The 21,277-nt window shown below is 42.3% G+C and overlaps 2 protein-coding genes across 2 annotated transcripts in view; both read right to left on the bottom strand.

The window, feature by feature from the left end:
• LOC116381372 (MAGUK p55 subfamily member 3-like) overlaps positions 1-3,715 on the bottom strand; it is a 14,947-nt gene extending 11,232 nt beyond the window's left edge. Inside the window, exon 1 of the mRNA XM_031843479.1 lies at positions 3,579-3,715. The gene's annotated coding sequence lies outside the window, so the exon portion shown is untranslated. The remainder of the gene's footprint in view (positions 1-3,578) is intronic.
• Positions 3,716-6,164: 2,449 nt separating this feature from the next.
• lrp2b (low density lipoprotein receptor-related protein 2b) overlaps positions 6,165-21,277 on the bottom strand; it is a 35,236-nt gene continuing 20,123 nt past the window's right edge. The window contains exons 46-79 of the mRNA XM_031842942.1: positions 20,946-21,188; positions 20,723-20,848; positions 20,442-20,561; positions 19,993-20,124; positions 19,534-19,735; positions 19,129-19,424; positions 18,504-19,020; positions 18,047-18,202; positions 17,750-17,920; positions 17,395-17,618; positions 17,117-17,294; positions 16,614-16,810; positions 16,217-16,462; positions 15,433-15,561; positions 14,824-14,943; positions 14,390-14,506; positions 14,188-14,304; positions 13,877-14,014; positions 13,439-13,561; positions 12,174-12,302; positions 11,148-11,279; positions 10,806-10,931; positions 10,508-10,651; positions 10,240-10,405; positions 9,924-10,052; positions 9,421-9,641; positions 9,027-9,209; positions 8,694-8,813; positions 7,896-8,040; positions 7,688-7,748; positions 7,083-7,214; positions 6,771-6,860; positions 6,445-6,528; positions 6,165-6,236 (exon numbers count right to left, since the gene is read on the bottom strand). Of these exons, the coding sequence (XP_031698802.1) occupies positions 6,165-6,236; positions 6,445-6,528; positions 6,771-6,860; positions 7,083-7,214; positions 7,688-7,748; positions 7,896-8,040; positions 8,694-8,813; positions 9,027-9,209; positions 9,421-9,641; positions 9,924-10,052; positions 10,240-10,405; positions 10,508-10,651; positions 10,806-10,931; positions 11,148-11,279; positions 12,174-12,302; positions 13,439-13,561; positions 13,877-14,014; positions 14,188-14,304; positions 14,390-14,506; positions 14,824-14,943; positions 15,433-15,561; positions 16,217-16,462; positions 16,614-16,810; positions 17,117-17,294; positions 17,395-17,618; positions 17,750-17,920; positions 18,047-18,202; positions 18,504-19,020; positions 19,129-19,424; positions 19,534-19,735; positions 19,993-20,124; positions 20,442-20,561; positions 20,723-20,848; positions 20,946-21,188 (5,486 nt within the window). The remainder of the gene's footprint in view (positions 6,237-6,444; positions 6,529-6,770; positions 6,861-7,082; positions 7,215-7,687; positions 7,749-7,895; positions 8,041-8,693; positions 8,814-9,026; positions 9,210-9,420; positions 9,642-9,923; positions 10,053-10,239; positions 10,406-10,507; positions 10,652-10,805; positions 10,932-11,147; positions 11,280-12,173; positions 12,303-13,438; positions 13,562-13,876; positions 14,015-14,187; positions 14,305-14,389; positions 14,507-14,823; positions 14,944-15,432; positions 15,562-16,216; positions 16,463-16,613; positions 16,811-17,116; positions 17,295-17,394; positions 17,619-17,749; positions 17,921-18,046; positions 18,203-18,503; positions 19,021-19,128; positions 19,425-19,533; positions 19,736-19,992; positions 20,125-20,441; positions 20,562-20,722; positions 20,849-20,945; positions 21,189-21,277) is intronic.

Here is a 21,277-nt window from a genome sequence, read left to right as displayed (position 1 = left end):
TGATGGAGTATTGGGGGGGGGGGGGGGATGTCTGGCTCTGTCCTGCCAGCACCTCTATAGCTCAGTGTAACACATTCTATCTAAATCATTTCATCTATACAAATACTTGAATGTGAAACAAACAACACTGAGGTTTTATAGTTGGCCAGAAAATGTGTGGTCTCCCAGAAGTCATTGCGCCAGGCCAAGAAATAGTCCGTAACATGACCCTTGACCTCTCCCCATCAGTGCGCCTCAATAATAATAATAATATCCCCAGATTGATTGGGCCTAATGCTGGACCACCATCAGCATATCTGCGCCTTCATTCCCTCATTTTGCGTCGACAGAGCGGCACTTTAAAAATAAAATCCATCCTGCACATTATCAGGAGAGAAATACTGACATTCTGACAGGCCGGCACAGCGTCAACCAACTAAATAAACGTATATAATAAAATATTGATTCACTTTTGTTTATTATTTTCCCTGTCAGCAGGATATCCAGGAAATATGGTGGGCTACCAGGTCGACAACGCATGATATCAAGGCATTACAACATTTTTATCTACTTCACTGCATCTGTAATTGCTTTGTAGGAAAGAAGTGTCTTCTAACTTTTATTATTTCCAAATTCAGAGGTTAATCATCATTTCCTTGTCTTCATATGTTGACTTTGTATTTGCCATCTGTTGGCCGCTGTACAACTCCGCTCCATTGAGAAGACTTGGTTCCAACAACAAAGTGAACAGTTCTCTGCTTCCATTCACCCTCCTCCCTGCACTCTTGAACCCCGTCCCTGACCTTCTTTCACTCCGTCTCTTCCTCCCTCAATCCGACTCTCTCTAATTACAACGGGCTGAGAAGAGCTTAACGCCGACATCTTTCCGTACTGAAGTACTGAATACTTACCAGGTTACCACTGGCCATATGGTGGTATTATCTAGCCTCCTTGATTTAAGACGGCAGCGCTCGCTGCATCACTGAGGATTTCAATGAATACAATGAAGCAGATTAGAAAAGTCTAAGATTAGAACAGAAACTGAATAGCAGCAGAGGCTAGACTGAAAAGCAATCAGCATTCATCTTTTCTAATATGAATCGATAGGAAATGGATTTTGTACACTTGTACTTATAGCAAGAAGAAATATACAGCAAATGAAACAATTGTTTGAATAATTGATTATTGTTGGGATTGACAGAAAATGAATCTACGCCACTTGTAATCAGGGATTATACATTTCGAGTGATTTATTGAATTAAAGTGTGTCGACATGTAGGTTTCTGCTTTTTCAGGGTGAAGATTTTCAGCTGGTCTCTAGGAACAAAGGGGTCGACGTAGAGTTGCTCAAGAAGACTTCAACAAGCATGGCGTCTGCTTATATTTCAATAAAAACAATGTCATATTATACCGTTTTAGGTTATCTTGTTACTGCACTGAAGCCTCACTAATACTGTGATATAGTAGAGCTGTCAGCTGAGTGCTCCTTATTGTTTTGTAATATTATTGTCATGTTTCTACTCATGGTTTTCCCCCTGGCTGCTCGTCCTCACATGACTGTGCTGGATCATGAAAAGATGCCGTATTCACGTGCCTCTCCTCACCGTCTGATGACTGACAGTACAATCCTCACTGTCCCTTTGATGCTTTGACTGCTTCCCGGAGTTTCTCACCAGTTAACTTTGTCCCCGGTGTCTCTTTATGTCGGCCTCGTTGTCATTTATCTTCACAAAACTTCAGGATTGTGACGAAATGATTCATCCCATTACTAAACGGCACTGGCACAATCTCCAGTCAAGTCAGTGTAGTAGTTTATCATACTGACATTGTGTTTGGAGAGCTTAACCTTATGTTACTGTGCTCTCTACTCACTCACATACACACACACAAAACCAAGCAAACATGCACGCCACCTGTTTGCCAGACTCATTTGCTGTTGGGACGGGTCCCGAGAGGGAGACGGAGAGGGCCGAGGTCGTCGACACACTGCCGATGCCATCTGCCCGCCGCTCTGTGTGTATGCGACCATCCACCACCTATAATGCCACCCACATGGCCAATCCGACATATCTGGATAGGACAGATTTCATTCCAATGTCCGTTTGAAAAAAGAAAAAAATGTTTCCTGCTGTACATTGTGCTCAGGTATTAGGATAATCTACAGCAACAAATATAATGCTTTCTATTCTCTTTTAAGTGGCAAACCAAAAGTGGCCTATTATAAATCTATGAAATGTCAAAAAACACGTTCCAGAGCCCAAGGTGACCCCTTCAAATGTCTCCTTTTTGTTTAACCACAAGTCCAAAAGCAGGAAATCATCTCATTTGAGATCTTTGGCATTTTTTTTCACTGTTTTTGCTTTGAAAAAAAAAAAAAAAAGCGGAGACAAATAACAAAATAGTAGCCAATTATTCTTCTGTCAATCAACTAATTGGTTCGGCTCTAATCCTAAAGTCGGTCAACAGCTGAAATATTGTGTAGGAACAAAAACAAAGGGGAGAGATTTAGTTAATATTTTAATTGTGTATATAAATGCTTGTGCTGAAATATATAGTGCCAAAGAGGTCAGGAGCCAGACGGCCTTTAAGAGGCTTATAAGAAGAACATCACATCAGCACACCTTCAGCTCGCCCACCCTGAGCCTCAGCTGGATGAAGAATCACTTCCAGAGATTGACTTTGGCTCCCCGACTGAGGGACAGAAACCCGACTCGTTTCAGGATTTCAACAGCCAACTAGGTTTTTAGGGACGGATGGTTGACAAAGTGCCAACCTGTCTGGTGGCGAGCCAAACTTCAGAGGCTTTTTGACTGATGGCTGATGTTAAACTCTCACTGAGCTTGTAATGTGTGTGTGTGTAAGTGTGTGTAAAAACAGTAGTGTAGCAGGGGCCTGCAAACAAAGACCTCTTCTCAATCAATCCGACTTATTTGCATTGAAAACACCATTTTTTTTTTTTTTTTACGCCAACCATAATAATCATGAAAAAGGAAGAAAAGTTTCTAGACTTTCCTCTTAACCTCCGACGGGTGCACATGTTTTCTTTGTTGACTAAACTGTGCAGAACCCTGACCTTCATTGAATCTCTATGGCTCTCACAAAAGAGGCCATAAAACATGAAACTCTGTCCTGCTCTGCAGCAAAGCCTGACGAAGTCATAGGCCTGTTTCTGCCAAACCATCAACAACTGATTGGCCATTTAAATTCATCAGCAGGAGACTGTTTACTTAATTAGCCTATAATCTATGACGGCGCATGCCCACGTGCATTAGTCCCTTCACACTCGTCACAACAGCTTGGTCTAATATTTGGAAATTTGATTAATCACAGGTGCATGCACACCCCTCATTAACATGCAGCACAGGCACGCATCCACATGGTTTTACTCACACTTGTGTTTGGAAACCTCAATTTATTAAAAGCCTAAATAACACAAAAGCAGAATGCGGTTTTGTATTTTCCTTTTTCTACATTTGTGCAAACTAAGACCACCTGACAGTTTCCCTGGAGACATTGTTTTCTCTTTGTCACACACATGCATGAACAGTGCTAAAGAGCTGCACAGAGTTCAGTCCGTGCACGTTAGAAAGCATCCTTACCTTGTTGAGGCTCCTCTCCGCGTGCGCGTTTCAACCCGACACGAGAGTGTTTTCTCTTATTTCTTTCTTTCTTTCTCTGTGTGAATTTCTCTGTGTGCACTCTGTCTTCAGCTGACTGGTTGTATTATTCTGCTCCATCCAGTCTATCGCTCAATGAGCCGCCCCTTCCCCCCCCCTCTGTCAGTCAGTCTGCTCTCGCCCTCACTCGCATCAGTCCGTGCTGCCTTCAGGTGCTCCTCGTAATCTCCAACACCCAAGATTCACAGATGAAAACAGACTGATGCTGCTTTTTGCTGGATGAAAAATGAGGAAGGGGGTAATGAGCATTACGAGAGAAAGAAATGTACACCACTGAAGTGCAATATCAAGTAAAATATTTTTACATAATCTTGTGGCCCTGTCTTGTAGAGGTTGTGTGTCAAAAAAGGAGTCTGTTAGTTGACACTATTATTTTAGTTATACTGTGTTCAATTGATGGATATTCTGAACAAAAAATGTTGAGTGAGGAGGGGTCAAGGGAGTGGATGACAAAAACAGCTGATTTTTGTCCAGTGATCCAGCCATGGCATCTGATCATTATTGACAGTTCATTTAGAGTGGTTTCAAGTTGTGTAGTTAATTTTATTGCTAACTGAGAAATGAACAGAAAGTGGAAATAGGGATCTAAAATATACAATATTACACGAAATGCAAAACATATATGGAAGCCTGTTTTTGTCAGCTAAAGGAAAAAAATAGACATTGGAAATGACAAATATACTCATAATTCAGTTTTTATGTAAAGCCAGAATCTTGACTTACAGTATGTCATAGTATCACTTAGAATCTCATCATTTTGACTCATTTGACTTAAATATTTTGCTATAATTTTTCATTTGATTCACCTGATATGAATCCAATCACCCTCTCTCTGTTGGGCTGTTGTAATGGCTTCACATGTCCATATTCAGATATTTGAAACATATGATTCAGAAAATGTTCCTCCTAAATATTTTATTCTCACCAATACATAAAACAACAACTTGACTGAAAAACAAACAACTTCCTGACTATTCAGGAATCCTGTAAATATCATTGTTGGTTCATTCATGAGAGTCTTTCTGACAGCTCGTGAATGCAGCACAGTGTGCACACATGCTGCAAGCTGCATGCCTCTTTGGTCCGCCCATCTCAAACCCTTCTATTATATTCATCCCCTCCCTCCATGTTTCTCGCTCTGTGAGCGGTACGGTACATGTTTTGGCTGAGGGTCAGACTCCTTGTGAGGGACTACGAATAATCATGGACCACAACAAAGCCGGCGGTCTATAGTCCTCCCTATTGTGTTTGCACTTTTCTTCAGTGCCTGTGATTTTTCTCTCTTTTGTCCCTTTGCTCATCTGGTTGGCCTAGTTGTTGCAAGTTCAAGCAGACCTTGATGTGTTCAGACATTTGTGACAGTCGGAGAGGAGCAGAGTCGCTGCTGCTGCCCTGTGATTACGGTCTCAAACTGTGGCTCTCTGCGTTATTAAATGGATGATGAGAAAGCATTTCATCTTAGCTCAGTGGGTCAGATAGCTTGGGATCAGAGTCCTATCTGTGACCAGCGAGTGGATAACATCGGCCTCGTCGTAATGACAGATCCTGCTGTGATGTGTTCACTGTCGCACAAAGAAAGGTGCAAGTAAGAGGGAGAGACAGTAACAAAGCTCAGCATCAGGGGCTTCATCTTAAAAAAACAACACACAGATATAAAGTGATGACAACAGCAGTTTTAATGTTGAAGTTCCTCAAAATCAAAATGTAAATAAAGATATAAAACAAATTAATCATAAACAGTCATTTACAAGTTTCTATTCACTTCATTCACTTATTGAATGAGTCTCATATTAGTTACATTTAATCATGTCTGTGATGTCTATGATCTTTTTACACAAATAGCTACATGGAAATAGTCAAACATGTATATCCATCCAAATTTATATTCACACAAAATATATCTTTCTTTTACAAAATGTCTTGGTTGATTTGTTATGCGTCTGTCAGTGTTGGGAATGCTCTACTTGTTCAGGTTGTGCTGTTATTTCAGCAATGCTACGTCCTCCAATGACAATGAATGAGGTTCCAGACCTGAAACGTGGATCCGTCTAATCTCTGGATGTACAGATCACAACATCAAACGTCAGAATCTGGTGGGTGCTGCTCCTGTTGGAAGATCACAATTACTAAAAATGCCAGCAATGAGATATTGTGTTTCCGGTTTATGTCATATGCATACATGTCGCATACAATATTCAGACATAAAACAAAATGATCTTGTTCAACAATTATGTAAATAGGTTAAGTCTCAGACTCAATGAAATCAGGTTACATCATTTACAAAAAGGACAACACAAGCTGTGATTTGCCTTTAATACTGTCACTACAAAGTCGTCAAATTAAAGTAAAAATATATAACATTTAATGGCCATAATTTGCAAAACTTTAACAGCTCTGCATGTCGCAATACAATCTATAAAGTCCTATTAAATCCAGAGCGATAGATCGTGTTTTGAGACACTTGCCGCTGCCGGTTTTAACCCTGAAACATTCAATCTGAGCTTACTGTCACTCTGACCTCACCATGTATGTGGGGTTTTTGAAAGACGCAAAACTGTCCTCCTCAATGGGTTCAAACTGCTGGAAAGAGGAGAAATGAAATGCCTCAATAATTAAGGATAAAAACAAGCACACGTGTTCACACATGTACATACAAAGACTTCACATCACAGTTAGATATTCTATATCAGACATTTAGCTGCTCATAATAAAACATTCACATCATGTAATTAACTATGTTTTCAGATATTGAGCAATAAACACTGTGCAACATTTTGTCATGCGCTACATGTGTGCTTGAAGCAGCTGGTTGTGTAGAAGCGACATCAACGTCTTCTATGTCCGAGCTGTATGCCAGGTTCTCAAAAGGCTCCTAAAATTGCCACAAGGTTCAAACTGGTTTAAAGGAATATCAGTCAGTACGAACTGAAGACCTGACATCTACTCTTGATTCAATGACTGACAAAAACAATATGATTTATTACGTAATAATAGATATTTCTCCCTCTGCAATTTCTATAGTGTGGTGTGATATTTCAGAATGAAGCCTTGGAGTTATGAGATAGATAAATCATTTTTCTGGGACATTAAATTGGTGATGAATGTGAAACTGACCTCGTTGACAGTGGCAGGTTTGTCAGCACTTCTTGTGGGCTCGTCCGCAACTTTAACTTCCTCCATATACAAAGGGTTATCTATGTTCTCCTGAGCAAGGAAACACAGGACAAGACCAGCCAATCAAAATACAGCAACATCTGAAGCTTATTATCCAACACTATAGAAGTGATGCGCTGCATTATGTTTCCACATTTCTCGGTACTACCCTTTGGCGTATAATTTAAAACAGTTGCCATGTAGCATGTGATATATATATGCAGCCATCATCATGTTAATCTCTACAGGCGAGCAGTGCTTTTGTTTATGGACCTGGTTTGATTCATCAGGAGCGAAGGTTGCGTCCGCCGTCCTCGTGGCTGCAGGTTGTTCTCCAACTTCATACGCTGGGTTCTCAAAACTCTTCCCGTCTGTTTCCGCCATGGACACAGACATGGAGGGAACCTGACATCAGACGACAAGTAGACACAACGGGTTGATAACCACGATAGCTCTTTGTTTATCTGATTGGTTAGCCATTAGCCATGTTTCTATTCAATCGTCAAACTCATTTTAAGCAAACTTTTGGAATGTCACAAGCCCTGCGGAGGCTTCAAATGCCTTGAAATACTCAAAACTTAAAAATGCGCATAATAATACGCAAATGGAAACATAGCTAGATAAATGTTTGGTATGAAACATTTGCTTCTGTCATGAATAGGGATGCCCCCCTAACTCCCAATCCCAAACCACCTCCCTTTATCCACATTAGCAGTAAGAGAGAGGATGAAGAAAATGTTTTAGCAATATAGAAGAACCAATAAGAGTATTAATAAAGAACCACACTAATGAGTAGCATCAATAATAGTACTAGTTTATATAAAATACTAACGATACCCATCCCTTGTCATGAATGGCTGTTTTGCTTTTTGACCTACCGCTTCAAAGTTCAGCCTCGTGTCACGCTCTGTTGTTGATGCATTTGGAGACGAACCATTTCTAGAAATGAACAAGAAACAAAGATAATTCAGCTGTAACATGATGCTGTTCATAGCATACCAACGTAAAACAATCACATTCATTTTAATTCTGTGGTAGAAGAAGAAAACTAATATTTCGGATATCAATTTTCTGACAGAATATCACCTGAAGCTTGGGAGGTTGGGCATGGATGGCATACTGGGCAAGTTGCTCCGTACTCTCTCAAGCAGGTTGGACTTCCTCCTGGCAGCGTAGACCAGAGCAGCCAGAAGAACCACAATCACCACCGTCACCCCGATCGCTATTCCAACTGAGATGGAAGCACGGAGGTGGGAGCGAAAGGCAGCTTGTTAATAGTATAGTTAATCAGAGATAAAGCTTAACGTTTGAATGGTGGAATGTTATAATGCTATGAAATCAAATATACTCGAGGATGCGACCACGTTGAATATGTTTGTCTGGCAGTTCTCTCCAGTCCAGTCTGGAGGACATCTGTGAAACAAAATACAAACAATAGAGTTGTAACATTTCAAATTTACAAAATTTGTAGACTAATAAATATTGATGCACAAACAAACAAATTACTCAGTTTGTTGTATTTGTATTATCTTGTGTATGAATATATTTTTCTATATGTATTTTCAATTTATGGTTGTAAAAACTAAAACATTTGTTACATGCAAAGAGCGTTGTTGTCATCAAAGTAGCAGGTTCCTCCATTTTGACACTGACACGGTGGGGGCATGGTGGGCGGCGGATCAAACCCTGAAATCAATTTAAAGGATCAACAATGGGAACATTGAAAGGAACTTCTCTGCCTCATGGCAACATAAATCATACCACTGGGACATCATCAGGTATGTAACTGACAATCATGTATACGACAGATTCATGACTTTATAAAAGTTTGTCCGCTGTAATTAAAAGACTACTTCTGAAGAAAATAAATAGTTGTTTTCTCACCAGCATCACAGTCGGTGTTACTGCCGGGAATGAAGCTGGTGCCCTGGGGGCAGGCGCAGGTGTAACCTCCCGGCCGGAGCAAACACAGGTGGCTGCAAGTGTCCTTACACGGATTCCTCACTGCAGAGACATCGATTACTTCATTTCAATCGGTCAACAATAAATTACCAGTAAATAAATAAATGATTAATCTCTAAATAAAAAAGAATCCACAGAAAAACAAAATGCAAACATGATTGTACTATGGTGATTTAAACTGTAAACAAAGACCCCATGCACTCTAGACTCTGTGCTTAATGCAGCACTGTATGTGTTACTGTGCGTGCAGCTTACTAGCTATGGAGTCGTATCTCTGCTGCTGGTACACAGAGACCTGGTTCAGCCATGGCCCGGCGCTCAACAGCTTGGTCTTGGCTCCGCGGCCAAACTTGTCCTGCCGGAACACCTCGCCTTTCTCCTGAGTACTCCAGTAAACGTGGTCCTCGAACACACTCACACTGAAGGGGTTTCTCACGTCTAAGGCAATGAAATGTGAACATGTTAACAGAGCCCCAAATGATGGAGATAGATACTAAATATATGGAATATGGATGGATGATAAGGGGTCTTGAGGATTACTGGAATTCCTTAAAACTAATATCACATATGAACAGATGAAATATACCGAATAATTCAGTCTCACACTTCACATTTCTACTCTTTGACGACCGTCCTTCCTAATCCTCACCTATGTAGACGGCAATTCTACGGCCGTCTCCTGAAGGCAGAACAGACTCTATGCGGCTCTCCTTGGAGTCAGACCAGTAGATTCTGTCGTCGTTGGTGAAGTCGATTGACAGACCGGTGGGCCAACCCAGGCCATCGGCCACCAGGACCTTCCTCTCTTGACCGTCCAGCCAAGAGCGCTCGATCTTGGCTGCGTCCCCACGGTCTGCCCAGTACAACATCCTGTACAAACGACAGATTGGAGTTCTGGGCTCTGACGTGTTGTGTTAATGTGCCTCCATCACAATGTGAACTTCTCCAACATGAGAATGTCCATAAGAGTTGAAAAATACAAAACTGTCTGCCACGTGTTACCAAGTTTTAGTTAAAACAACGTTCCACAACTATTTCAAGTGAAACACAGTCTGACTAGCAAATAAAACCAGGTGTAAAATGTATGAATTGGGCAACATAAAGAGACGCAAAACTATATTTACTGGTTCCTTAAAGTCAGTTGTGTCTTACCCCAGTCGTGGGTTGACGGCCACGGCAGACGGGTTGCCTAGCTCAGTCTTGACCAGTTGCTTCCTGTAGCGTCCGTCCAACATGGCCACTTCTAACCTCTTTAATCTGGAGTCTGCCCAGTAAAGGTTCCTACGGGCAAAAGAATTACAAAACTAATCACAAAATATGTTTTGACACATCAATAAGAAAATAAAGAGTCTTTATCAATCAGCACTTTTACGGAGAAAGGCTTTTTATTTTGCATCACATTCATGTAAATAAAAAAAGTAATAAACTAATCATCAGGTTCAAGGCATCAGGGTAAGTTCAGACGCACCTGCCCACCCAGTCCACCGCGATGCCGTCTGGGCTGGTGATGTATTTGATGCCGAGGTCAACAGCAGCACCGATGTTGTTGCTGTCATCATCCACTGAAGGTATGTATGCTCTCTTAATGGCACCTGCTACAGAGTCCTTACTGGCCACAGTGAAATACACCATACCTGAGAAAAGAACATCACCAAATATGTTCATTTACATCTAAGATGAGTCTTTAATGTATTTTGTGTCTATTAGTATCTTGTATTGATCTGTGTGTGACCTACTGAAGCCAGTGTTGTTGTGGTCCCAGTCATAGTCCAGAGCCATGATGCGGTCCTCTTCTTGTAGGAAGTCGTGGTAGGTCTCTGTCTGTAGGTTGAACCTCCGGATACGAATGTTCTCTGGTAGAAGCAGCAAGGGAGTCGCTCCTGAGGGAGACAGAGACATTTACACTTAAAACTGTTTTGGGCATTCTTAAAAAATATCTATTTAACAGAGGGAGCAGATAGAACTCATTTGTGACTTATGACTCTTAATTATATCTCAGTGAAGTAGAAACATTCATTAAAAGTTTGTTCTCACCCTCAGCCTCGCACATGTTGCCGTTGCCCACTCTCCGGTAGCCGGGGGCACACTCGCAGTCATAGCCGCCCTTTGTGTTCTTGCAGACCTGAGGACAGGTGCCGTACACCTCACACTCATTGATGTCTAGAAGGAACAAGAGATTGTGAGAAAGAGTTCAGCTTTTCTACAGTTGCACCCATCAGATCTTTAACTGGAATGATGATACTTTATTATTATATTTTTGAGTACTTTTAGTAGAATTCTAAAAACGTGCTTAAAGAATACTATCAAGGGCACCCAAAGAGTGTGTGTGTGTGTGTGTGTGTGTGTGTGTGTGTGTGTGTGTGTGTGTGTGTGTACCCAGGCAGGTGTAGGTGCTGTCTGGGTCCACGCTGTATCCTGGCCTGCAGGAGCAGATGAAGCCGGTGCCGTTCAGGTTGGTGCACTTGTGCTGGCACAGCTTCTCTTCACAGTTGCGTTCATGGCCAAAATCTGGAGCCAGACAGCACAGAGCACATTTAGGACACATGTAACGAACAATGTAAGAGCTGCTCGATGAAATGCAACAACGGTTTTGTTTACATGGGCAGAATAATTCAACAATTGACTATAATCCAAGTCACCTTTATGACCGAAACTTCATGAAGCCATAAATAACTCGGCCAACAGGATATTTATGTCCACCTGTGGTGTTATGGCCTTAGACCAAGTCATTATCAGAGCTTAACTGGGATATTCTGTTCAGAAATTATGTTAAAAAAAGAAGCTAGAGCTACCAGGTTAGAGAAAAGATTATGACATTCATATCCATCCATCATCACCAGGAAAGCACAAGATCTTTTACCCCACAAGTACGAGATCTCTTGTCATAATTATGAGACGTTAAGTCTTAATCGGCCCTAGAGAAGTAGAAAATGAATGGATGGATAAGTCAGAATTACACAATATGGAAGTAATAGCTATAATAATGGCGTAAACATAAGCAAACATCTCCATTTTCTTTTTAATTGGAGAATGCAATGTGCTTTCATACAAGACCACATTCCATTTTCAGAATTATGCAACATGTACGTCATAAATATGAGATCTTTTTCTTGTTATTATACAATCCTTTTGGGGCTTTTGGTGAATGGAATGCACTGCTGTAGTCTTGACATTTGATCTGCTATTATCTGTGCACATAACGCAGCAATAATCATGTTCAATACTGAACCAAAACATCTTAAATCTCTACTTTAAAATTGTGAAGATGCAGTTGTCTGTAATTTTGAACCCTTCAGGGGATAACTGCAAGGTCACATTAAACAGCAACATGATATCACTGAATTTAAACTTTAAAAGAGGACATCTCCAGTAAAGTGAGTGTTTTTTAGTCGTGATACTCACTGCAGCCTAATTCGTCCGTGCGGTCCCCACAGTTGTCATTGTGGTCACATACGTACGGCAGGGCCACGCAGTGTCCGTTGGTGCATTTGAACTCTTCCAGTGTGCAGGGCGGCAGCGTGGGCGTGCGGCCTGAGAGGGACACAGTTAGAATGAGTCATCAACATACAGTAAGTACACCGTCTGGTCTAACGTTGAATTTGGAGCTTTCTCTACAGTCAACATAATATACTATATTCACTAAATGACTTATGCAATTCAAGGCCTCTCCACAGACCCCCCGTATGTCTTTACAATCTACTCTCCGACAACAAATGGCTTTAGATGAGGTAGCCGATATCCACCTCTTCCCGAAACAAAAATATTTAATCTGCTCTCAAAATAATTTGCCGTGATTGATGTTTAAGCTGATTGTGTAACAATTCTATAAAACAGACTAGTTCCTTATCCCTTGCATGTTTCAGGCTTTGTGTGCTTTGCAGACGCCCTAATGTCATTTGGGGATTTCCCATTTCAGTGGCCTCAGAGGGGACATTTCAGGAGGCATTAGTGATGTTCTGACTAATCCTCGGGGATGCCAGAAACTGATTAGTGTTACATTTTCTGAATCTGAATTTATTACAAATCTGGTTACAGCTATGTTTAGAAAGAAGAGAAAAAAAGCACAACATTTTTTAATATAAAGAAACAACAACTGTGTTGAATTGTACACAAAGCCTAATTTATTGTACACACACACACAATTATTATGCTGTTTTTGTATATTAATATCTTTATGCCTCACAAAAACTGTTTTTAACTACTTTTAAATATTTTTACCAACGTCATTTTCTATTCTTTTCTTTTTTTTACAATTTTGTTTGATAATATAGCAACAATCTGACGTCTATATAGTTTGTTGTTCAGCTCTTGCCTTTAAATAAAGCTACAGTACAGTTTCCTTGGGTTAAGTTTGCTTATTTGTTTAGCTTGATATCTTTGTTTGGCTTTATCTCAGCATCTGCATATTTGTCCTCTGCACGGTCTTCAAGTTTATTGAGAGCTAATTGGTGACAATTATAATCCTCAACAATAGCCGTGACTTTTTAAAAGCCTCGGTTGATACAGTCTTTGGCCCCTTTGCGTTGAAACACTACTTCAAAATGCTTTCCTTCTGCCACATAGCACGAGCAATATTTATATACAAAATAGCCCGGGTGAACGAAACAGATTGAGGCGTGTGTGCGTGTGCGTGTGCGTGTGCGTGTGTGTGTGTGTGTGAGTCTTACAGAGTTCTTCCTTCTCGTCACTGCCGTCTCCACAGTCGTCCTTCTGGTTGCACAGCAGGCCGGAGTAGATACAGTAGCCGTTAGCACAGCGGAACCTGGACGGCATCTCACAGGTGATATTCACTGATCAAACACACACAAATCTCAGTTCAGCCAAACCTCTGCGAGAATAAATTATTAACAACACACAGCTGCTTTCAAACATGTTAGCTTTTCAGGTTTTTAACTGTCTTGTCTCTACATCTTTGTTGACTTAATTATGAGGTAGAATAAACGGGAAAGACGGTTGCAGAGCTTACTTAGATTAATTCCCTAGTTAAGATTTGGGTAAGAATTGTAACGTGCTTTAAGGGATGAATGATCATGTCAATCACAGAAATACAGAGAAAATACTTTTCACAGGACTTTGTCATATACAATACACGAAATGTTTCTTACAGCATAAACTGAGCTGTTCATCAGAGCGGTCCCCACAGTCATTCACTCCATCACACACCCAGCCCTGGCTCACACACAGATGGTTCGCACACTCAAACTGGTTTTGAGGGCACCAATGGCCTCCTGGGTAACGAGTAGCTGTTGGGGTATGAAAAAATAGTTAATCGCTGATGTCAATTGTTGGTAGATTTTTGACTAAAGACACACAGAAACCTCTTAACACACACTCACTAACAAAAACAAAATACAAGTGCACTAGAGCGCTGTAGGGGCCGGGCACTTCGCCATTTGTTTTCATGCTGTTTACTTACGACAGCTGGTCTCATCCGACAGGTCCAGACAGTCCGGCCGGCCATCACACTGCAGGGCAGCAGGGACACAGTGACCCGAGTCACACTGGAAATAACCTGGACGACACGTCTGCAATTCTGGAAGAGAGCCAGGTGGTAACGAGTGTCGTTTATGACAGAAAATATTTCAAGGGAACGAGTTGGTGACGCACCGCCCGCTCACCACAGTCTCGTTCGTCTGAGTTATCCCCGCAGTCGTTGTCGTGGTCACACACCCAGTTTCCAGGGATGCACTGTGCGCTGTCACATCGAAACTCACTTTCAGAGCAAGGCCTTGGCTCTATCGACCACAATCACCAGAAGAAAGAGACACATAACTTCAGTATGAAATCAGAGAATAAGGTCTTACTGGTCATGCATACACCACACAGGCTCAAAATATATAAAGAAACTGTTTTTTAAAGATGATTTGAGTCTATAATATGGGATAGTGTATAATAATAATATATAGTGTCAACCAGCATTGAACTATAACCCAAATACAAGACTAAACTGAAGGAAAATAAATAATTAAAATGTTGTAACCCTGGTGGACACATGACTCTTGCTGGTTTGCGATGGATCGAGCTGTAAAAAAATATGGAGTACGACACTCACGGCAATTTCTTTCATCTGAGCTGTCGCCACAGTCGTCGGTGCCATCACACTGCCAGCGGATGGGGACACAGCGGTGGTTGTCACATCGGAAATCTCCCAGAGGATCACAGGTCACCTCCTCTGTTGGAAGACAAAGTCAGAAATGCACAGACAAAAAGATGATTCAACATACAGTACGGTCAATAAGACCCCATATTCATAACCCCAGATAAGCTCATACAACAAATACATACATACAACGTTCTGTGCATTGTGCAAAGTGGTATGTTTTTTAACTTGTTTTGGCCTGGGTCTTTATCAGATATTGAACGTTTTCCTGCCTATTTAAAAATTGTGAGTAATACTATGTTAATTCTATGTAACTGTGGAAAAGTCATACTGCTATTTACAATTTTCTGTTTCGAACAGTACAGTTTAGAGCTGCAGTAGACAAATCAAGATCTCTTTTTATCCCGAAGAAGCACCGTAAACATTTTTAAAACATAAAACATATACAGTAATACACAGTATTTATTACTAAAGTAGATCTTCCTCATCGAGTGAAGTCATTGTTACAACTCTGCCTTCACATAGCATAGCATAGCATAGTATGCACAGTACAGTACTGACCACAGCCTTGCTCGTCACTGTTGTCGATGCAGTCATTGGTGCCGTCACAGCGGGCCCACTGAGGAATACAGCGGTAATTTGTCTTGCAGGAGAACTCAGTGTCCTCATCACACTTGTAGTCTGGACCCACTGGACAGATAAAGAAAGGGAGACACGAGACATGGCACAGAAGTGAGGATGGTGAGTGAGAGACAGTGAGACAGAGAAAATGAAAAACAAAATGTTACAAGAACATTAAGACAAGAAATGAGACGGTGAGTATGGAGGATGAGAGGGGAAAACATCAATAGATTGTGCCTCTTCAATTTTGAAAAAAACAATACATCATTAATTCTCTTGAGACATGGATGAGTCGAGGTTGATTATATACAAAACTGAAAAACAAATCTATGCTTGATTAAACTGTCAGCTCTGTTTTGCCACAGTGACCTATAACATAACACGTCTCTGCCATCAGTTTGAAAATAGAGAAACTAAGCTTGCAAAATCGAGATACGCAGCTACACCTGGCTTCTAGGCGAGCTATATCCCTCGTTTAAGCCCCACCCACAAGTTGACGGGATTGGTTATTACTTATGTGACTATGAAACCCTGGCTGTCTGACTCTGTGTTTTTTGAGACTGTAATAAAAACAATGCATAAATGCTAAGCCATGGCATTAACTGCTTATTTTGCGGTGTATAGATATATATATATATGTGATTAGATCATTGGTTTAGGTAGTGTATTGTATCATTTTATTATTTGATTCATTAAAACTGCCATTTCATAATAAACCACTTACTGCAGGTTTCAAACGGCTCATCAGATCCATCCCCACAGTCGTCCTGAGCGTCACACACGTAGTTGGACGGCAGACAGCGCCCGTTGGCACACTGGAACTGTCCCGGTCGGCACGTCTTCTGCGAACAAGTCTCTGCGTCCTCGTCGCTGCCATCAGTGCAGTCATTCCTTCCGTCGCAGTGCCAGGACACGGGGATGCAGTTCTTGTTTTTACATTGGAACTGGTTTTCTTGGCATCGGTGGTCACCTAAGGGGGAAAGACTGCAGCTTGAGTTGTGCTTGAAAACATCTGTCTGAACTAATTCCTAAGTGTGAGGGCTTCTCATGAGATAAAGGCCTGGCCGAGGCCTTTTCTACCCTGTTGGAGTTAATTAGAGTAAATATGAATTTTTTTATACTGCAGAGAGCTGCATCCTCGTCTGAACTGTCGGGGCAGTCTGAGTGGCCGTCGCAGATGAAGCCAGGGTAGGTACAGTTGCCATCTTGACACTGGAACTGGCCGATGGGGCAATAACGTGGCGGGCAGGTCTGAGGTTCATCTGAGCCGTCACCGCAATCTGACTGGCCGTCACACTTCCACCATATAGCAACACACCTATGGACAAGACAGGACACTAACAGGTTAGCTTAGCGAATACAAATGTAACATTTTATTCTGCAAGATATTTTTTATAATCTACCCTATAGTTCGGCCGTTCCTACTTTTTATCTTGTCTGCTTTTTTTGTTTTGTTTGTTTGTTCATATGATTCCGTTGTTATAACATAATAATCTCATTCAAGTTCATCATTTTTCAGTGACTTGGATAAAGTTTCCTATGAGAGGACAGTGAGACTGGCGAGATGAATGGAGTTGTGGAGGACTGTGATATTGGAACACAAGTGATTTTCTATCAGACTGACTTCTCATTGTCTCCACAGCGGAACTGGGTGCTGGAGCAGTCGGCGACACACTGGATCTTAAAGCCCACCATGAGGCCGATGAAGTGATCTGGGCACTGGCAGGTAGCTTGTTGCCCACCAGGAGCAATCAGACACAAGTGACTGCAGGTCAGGTGATGGGAGGAGCAGGGGTTTTCACCTGGGAAATAAGTTGATTGAAAACGACACATTGGTCAATTCTGAGCTGTCATCAATTGATACAATAAGAACATAAGCCACTACATGTCAAATGTACGTACTGCGGGGCTGCCTGTAGGGGTGGTACACGCGAACGTCATATGGTCGATGTGTGTTGTTGCCCATGATTGTGCGCTGTTCGCCGGTGTACTTGTGAGCCTTCTCTACTGTATGTGTGTTCCAGTCCGTCCAGTAAACCCAGTCCTCGAACAGGGACACAGCAAAGACGTGGGGAAGTGTACCAGCGATGGCCCGGTGTCGGTTCTGGCCGTTCAGGTCTGCAAAGCTGAAGGTTGATAGAGTGAAGGGGTTAATACATGTTGAAGGCATTTCACTGGTACTATTACACAGGAACACCTGTTGAAGTGTACTTGTTGGTAACTCAAAATGGACAAATGTCTGACTCTCTGAACTCACTCCAGAAAGTTGAGGTGAGAATCCGCAAAGAAGATCTTGTTGGTGGTGTAGTCTATGGTCAGAGCGCTGGGCCACTGCAGCTTGGTCGTTATAATGGCACTGACATTTTTTCCGTCCATGCCAACTCTGCCGATATATGCTGTGTCACCCCAGTCAGTCCAGTAAAGCCATCTGGGAAAGAGAAGAGGAAAGACAAAAGGATTAAAGAGTATATTGTAGTGGATATTTAGCATTTAAATCTATGAAATAGCTACAGTAGAAATTTCTAATATTGTGTGTGTGTGTGTGTTTCTGTACCCATATTTAGGGTTAACCGCCACAGCACGAGGCCGGCTGATGAGATAAGTGGAGTTTCCATCAGTGAATTCTCCAGACAGCAGTCTCTTCTGGTAGCGTCCATCCAGCTCCATCACATGGACTGAGCCGTAATAACTGTCCACCCAGTACAACTTCCTGCAACAGACACAAACGTTTTCACTGAGATCCCTGCAGCCATGTTTTGTTGAGTTTGATTCCATGCTCATAACAGTATTTACAAATAAATTGATATAAGTTAAAGGAGCAAAGTTCTCCTGTAGATTTAAAATAGTTTTTTTGTATCTGTTTTGTACAAGACTAATTATCAGAATCAGCTTCACTTAGGAGGTAATTGTGAACACATACAAGGAATTTATTGCACAATAAATTATTGAATAATGAATAATTTATGAACGAAGACAGCTTTAATAATAAAATGATTCCCGCTATAACACACCTGCCCACCCAGTCCATCGCCAGGCCTTCAGCTCCTAATATATCGTCCTCCGCCAGCGTCTCCCTGTCAGTCCCGTCAAAACGCATCCGCTCAATCTTTCCAGCGCCGGCATCGAGCCAGTAAAGCCTCTTCTCATAGTCGTCAAAATCTAACGCCACCACATTGGACAGCCCCTGCAGGACTAAACTCAGATGTGACCCGTCAGTGGTCAAATTGCGGATGTAGTAGCGATTACTGTACAGCAGGTATGGGGCAATGCCACTGTTCTGACGACAGGTGCGTCCATCCGGTTCACGGATATACCCGGGGGCGCATTTGCAGTGGTACGAGCCAACGGTGTTCTCGCAGATCTGGCTGCAGACGGCGGGTGTGCTGAAACACTCGTCGAGGTCCTCACAGGCTTTGCCATCCGGCATGAGTCGGTAGCCAGGCTGGCAGGAACAGTAGTAACCAGTGAGGGTGTCGGTGCAGAGCTGGGCACACTTGTGGACTGATGGGTTGAGGCACTCATTGACTCCTAAACAGAACAAGAAGGTGAAGTGGCAGAAAGAAATGTGATACAGATAAATGACAAATCAATTCACATCAATATTTTGACATAATATCATATTTCCGAATCTCTCACCGCAGCCTTTCTCGTCGCTGTTGTCCTGGCAGTCTTTTTGTCCGTTGCACACCTTACTGATGTCGATGCAATCGCCCGACTTGCACATGTACTGCTGAGGAGCACAGGTGGGCTGGGGCGTGACGCACAAGCTCTCCGCTTCATCTGAGCCGTCCATACAGTCGCTCTGCCCATCGCAGGTGAAGGAGGCGGAGATGCAGGCTCCGTTACTGCAGGTGAACTGGTTGCTGCTGCATGTGTCATAGGTGCAGCCCAACTCATCGCTGCCGTCCCCGCAGTCATTCACACGGTCACAGCTGGGGAGGAGGACAAAGTCATTTGACTCTCTTAAGTAACAAGATAATTAGTTTCTGGACTGGAAAAATAATGTCTACTTTTGTTCACTCACACACTCTTCATACTTACTGGTAGGGGAGGAGGATGCAAAGCTCATTGGAACAGGCAAACTCATTCATATGGCAGGTGCGGTTGGGGCAGTTATGGAGCTCATCAGCCGCATTGGCGCAGTCTTTCTCTCCATCGCACACGAAGCTTAAAGGCACACAGCGCGGGTAGCTGGGAAACCAGGTTGGACAGGTGAACTGGTTGGAACTGCAGGTACGTTGGCCTGAAGGAGACGGAGAGAAGATGAGCAGGGTCGACTAGAGATGGCAAATTACACATTTAGCTGTAAAGATTTTAAGAGCACACAAGATAAAAGTGTACGAGGAGGCAAAATTCACATGAGGTATGGGATGAAGCTGAGAAAAAAAAGAAATTAGCTCAAATATAGTGTATGTTTCTATCTTCTCACACATCACATACAATAAATAGATACCAGTAGTCCTGTCACACAGTGTAATACATGTCTAGGTGCTATCTCACCACACTGTAGTTCAGGAGCCTCGTCACTGGTGTCCCAGCAGTCATTGTTACCATCACAGACCATTGACTGGGGGATGCAGTTTCCGTTTGTACAAGTGAACTGGCTGGGACTGCACGTTTTGATTTGATCCTCTGCACAGGAACAAAGAAAGAGAATTGTTTTTACAGATGCCCTAAGAGATCTACTCTTATCGCAGACCGCTAATCAGCAACAAAAAGCTGAACATTTTGATTTGAAAGTCAAAGAGATTAGCACATGGTAATCACTGATTAATTTGGAAATACACGGCATCTGTTCGGACACACTGACTGCTGGATTTAAAGTAAAATGCACAACTAAATAAAAACTCATTAAACCAACAAGAAATCCTGTTAGGAACACTAAAAGAAAGGTTTGTCACTACAAAGATGAAATTGACGAAGATATCAACATTCTCGCTACAACTCACTACAGGAAAGAGGTTCATCTGTCCCATCAATGCAGTCTTGGATGGAGTCACACTCCCAGGAGTCGGGGATACACTTCCCTTCGTCGCAGCGGAACTGATCCGGGGAACATGTACGACCCGCTGTAACACAGTAACACAAACTCTTCCATACATCCAGTTCTACTTAATCTACTTAGCAGGTGAAACAAAAACTCTGTAAGTGATACACTTCTTCCCAGCATGTTTCTCTTTCTTACGCTCTCTCAGTCAGCAGCAGGGAAAATGCTGAGTGTTCAACTTACCGCAGAAGAGAGGATTCTCATCGCTGTTGTCTCCACAGTTGTTGTAGCCATCACACAGGTTTTCAGGGTAAATGCAGATGTTGTTGCGCTCACACTTGACCTGGCCTGCAGGACACGACCTGTCAGCTGGAGAGGGGAGAGGAGGGCAAAGATCAAAACATCAACCATAGAATAAAAAACACAGGACACACACTTGTTGTTGATCAGCTTATTCATCACTCACGGCAGTTGATTTCGTCAGAGGTGGCGTTGTCTCGGCAGTCGTTGTGGCCGTCACAGACAAAGGCTGCACTGATGCAGCGTCCGCTGGCGCAGGTGAACTCGGTAGCAGGGTTACATGTGGGGAAGGGGCAGCCTCGCTCGTCACTGTTGTCTCCACAGTCGTCTGTGTAGTCACAGGTGTAGCTGAGCAGCACGCAGCGCCCATTGTCACAGGTAAAGTCCGTGGCTGAGCAGGTGTGGAAGGCTGAGCAGGAATAACAAACTTTCTGTTTATTCTCTTTTTTTAAAAACAAGTAAGGGCTGCAATCCAAAAATGAACAGACATTATAATTT

Source organism: Anarrhichthys ocellatus, unplaced genomic scaffold (genome assembly GCF_004355925.1).
Source record: "Anarrhichthys ocellatus isolate YVR2014 unplaced genomic scaffold, GSC_Weel_1.0 scaffold4, whole genome shotgun sequence".
Classification (NCBI taxonomy): domain Eukaryota; kingdom Metazoa; phylum Chordata; class Actinopteri; order Perciformes; family Anarhichadidae; genus Anarrhichthys; species Anarrhichthys ocellatus.
Note: the sequence above shows the minus strand (reverse complement) of the source record. Positions and strands in the feature narration are given on the sequence as shown.